This window comes from Camelina sativa, chromosome 4 (assembly GCF_000633955.1).
Source record: "Camelina sativa cultivar DH55 chromosome 4, Cs, whole genome shotgun sequence".
Lineage (NCBI taxonomy): Eukaryota > Viridiplantae > Streptophyta > Magnoliopsida > Brassicales > Brassicaceae > Camelina > Camelina sativa.
In genome coordinates this window covers 19539402-19541353 of record NC_025688.1, presented here as the reverse complement: position 1 = coordinate 19541353, position 1952 = coordinate 19539402, and the positions used below count along the sequence as shown (strand labels likewise).

General features: G+C 37.8%; 1 protein-coding gene across 1 annotated transcript in view; it reads right to left on the bottom strand.

Annotated features, from left to right (window-relative positions):
- LOC104784059 (TATA-binding protein-associated factor BTAF1) overlaps positions 1–1946 on the bottom strand; it is a 10550-nt gene extending 8604 nt beyond the window's left edge. The window contains exons 1-6 of the mRNA XM_019244171.1: positions 1893–1946; positions 1670–1769; positions 989–1577; positions 698–830; positions 523–591; positions 69–280 (exon numbers count right to left, since the gene is read on the bottom strand). Coding sequence (XP_019099716.1) covers positions 69–280; positions 523–591; positions 698–830; positions 989–1577; positions 1670–1769; positions 1893–1946 — 1157 coding nt within the window. The remainder of the gene's footprint in view (positions 1–68; positions 281–522; positions 592–697; positions 831–988; positions 1578–1669; positions 1770–1892) is intronic.

Here is a 1952-nt window from a genome sequence, read left to right as displayed (position 1 = left end):
CAAATACCCAGAAAAAAAAGGATTTCGGATCGTGAAAAGGCTAGAATACTAATTTTACACTTGCTTACCTGCTGGTTGATGGACTTAAGTCATCCAATTCAAGCAAAATATCCCACAGTAGCATGACGATGGAGAGTAATGTCTGTCCTCTCAAAGAGACAATAGCAGCTGCTGCCGGTATAAGAGCATCAGCGGCAACTGCTCGCACATCATCGTCACAATCCTCTAACCCAGCTTTACACGCCGGAAGAATATAGCCAAGCAAATCTTGGAGCATTTCCTGCAAAAGGAAAAATAAGGGGAAAATGAGAAAGAAAAGCTAACACTGGACATGCATCTCTACAAACCAAGAACAAGTCAAGTCAACTACACAGAGCCTCAGAAATATTAAAACTACTACATATCATGATAGATAGAAAAAACAAAAGTTCTCCAGACACGAAAAAACGTTAAAACAAGACTGTAAAAATGTCATTTTCCAGTATTCCAAAAAAATTTAGCAACCACGCGCTGGAATTTTACCTGTCTCACAGCAACCAAGTACTTGATGCCCAAAAGACTTCCATGACGAATTTCCCATTCAGGCCGGCGCTGAAAAAATATATATGCTAAAGATTACTAAACAGTTTTATAGCTTATAAAGACCGCAACAAGCTTCTTAGTTTGAGTAGGTTAAAAAAGAAATGATAAATATTACCTGCATCTGAAGCAAAATATTTAATGTCTCATAAATCAACGAGGGACTCATGTATTTAAAAGTAGCACCAAGTGCTTGGGCACAAGCTTCCCGCACAGGAGCAACTACCTGATCAGAAATGTAATCCCCAAATCTGCAGTAGAGAGAAAGATAATCATTAACTAGGAAATGACCAACCAAATCTCATCCAATATAAGAACCTTTTAAAACAATCGTGCTACGATAGTTGCTATGAAGCAGAAACAGCTAAACATGGAAAAGAAAATCTAGGATAAAATACCAAAGTCTTACCGATCAAGTGAAAGCACACATAAGAAACGAATGGTGCAATCCTGGAGAAATTCAAAATTTTTTATCCAAGAATGCCTAGCTTGTTTAACCAAATTCAACACTTCGAGATTTTCTTCCTGATGCTTAGGTATAACAGGTTCCTCAATAAAACTCTTATCTTCAAAATGATTGTTAACCTCTGCCACATTGTTTATTTCAGTGTGAGATGACGAGCCATCAAAAGAAGATTGAGGTTCCACTTTCACAGTACTGGAGTTAGTTTGACCATTGACCTTCACTGGTGGTATTAAGAACTCAGCATCTTCATCTTTAAAATTAATATCGTAGTCACCCTCAATAACTTCCAAAACATTGTATGATTTTGATGGATCCTCCTCAATCTTAGGTCTTTTTCGAACTGGCTCAAGCTCACTTTCTGAAACCTCCATATTCAAGTCGATTTCTCTTTCTCGTGTTACTTTATTCAAGACTTCTTTCAACTCAAACCCATCATCTGAGCTAAACTCTGTTGTTGACACTCCAGCAGAACCACCATGAAGCATTAATATTTCTCTTAAAGCCATTACACTTCCATGGCGGATCTCCCATGCTGAATACATTATCAGATTATTAGCCAACTTAACTAGAACTCAATAAGTGAAAAAAGGTAAATTGTAAACAGCAGAAGTACATAAACCTTACCCGGGTCAAACATGTCAAGAATAAGTTGCTCAACAAAACTGTGGAAAGGCCATTTTCCATCCCCATCAGGCTCAATATCATCCTCATTCCCAATGTCTGCCTACGAAATTTCAAGTAGCACATACAGGAGTATAAGACAGTAGGAAATATGATCCGCCAAAATCAAGAAGTGCTAGAATTCTAATAAGACCATTCCCTACGCAGCTTGACGTTTGTTGCTAACAAAATTTGGACTAGTACATTCGTCAGAGATTGTACACCTAAGAGAAAGCAGCATAGTCAA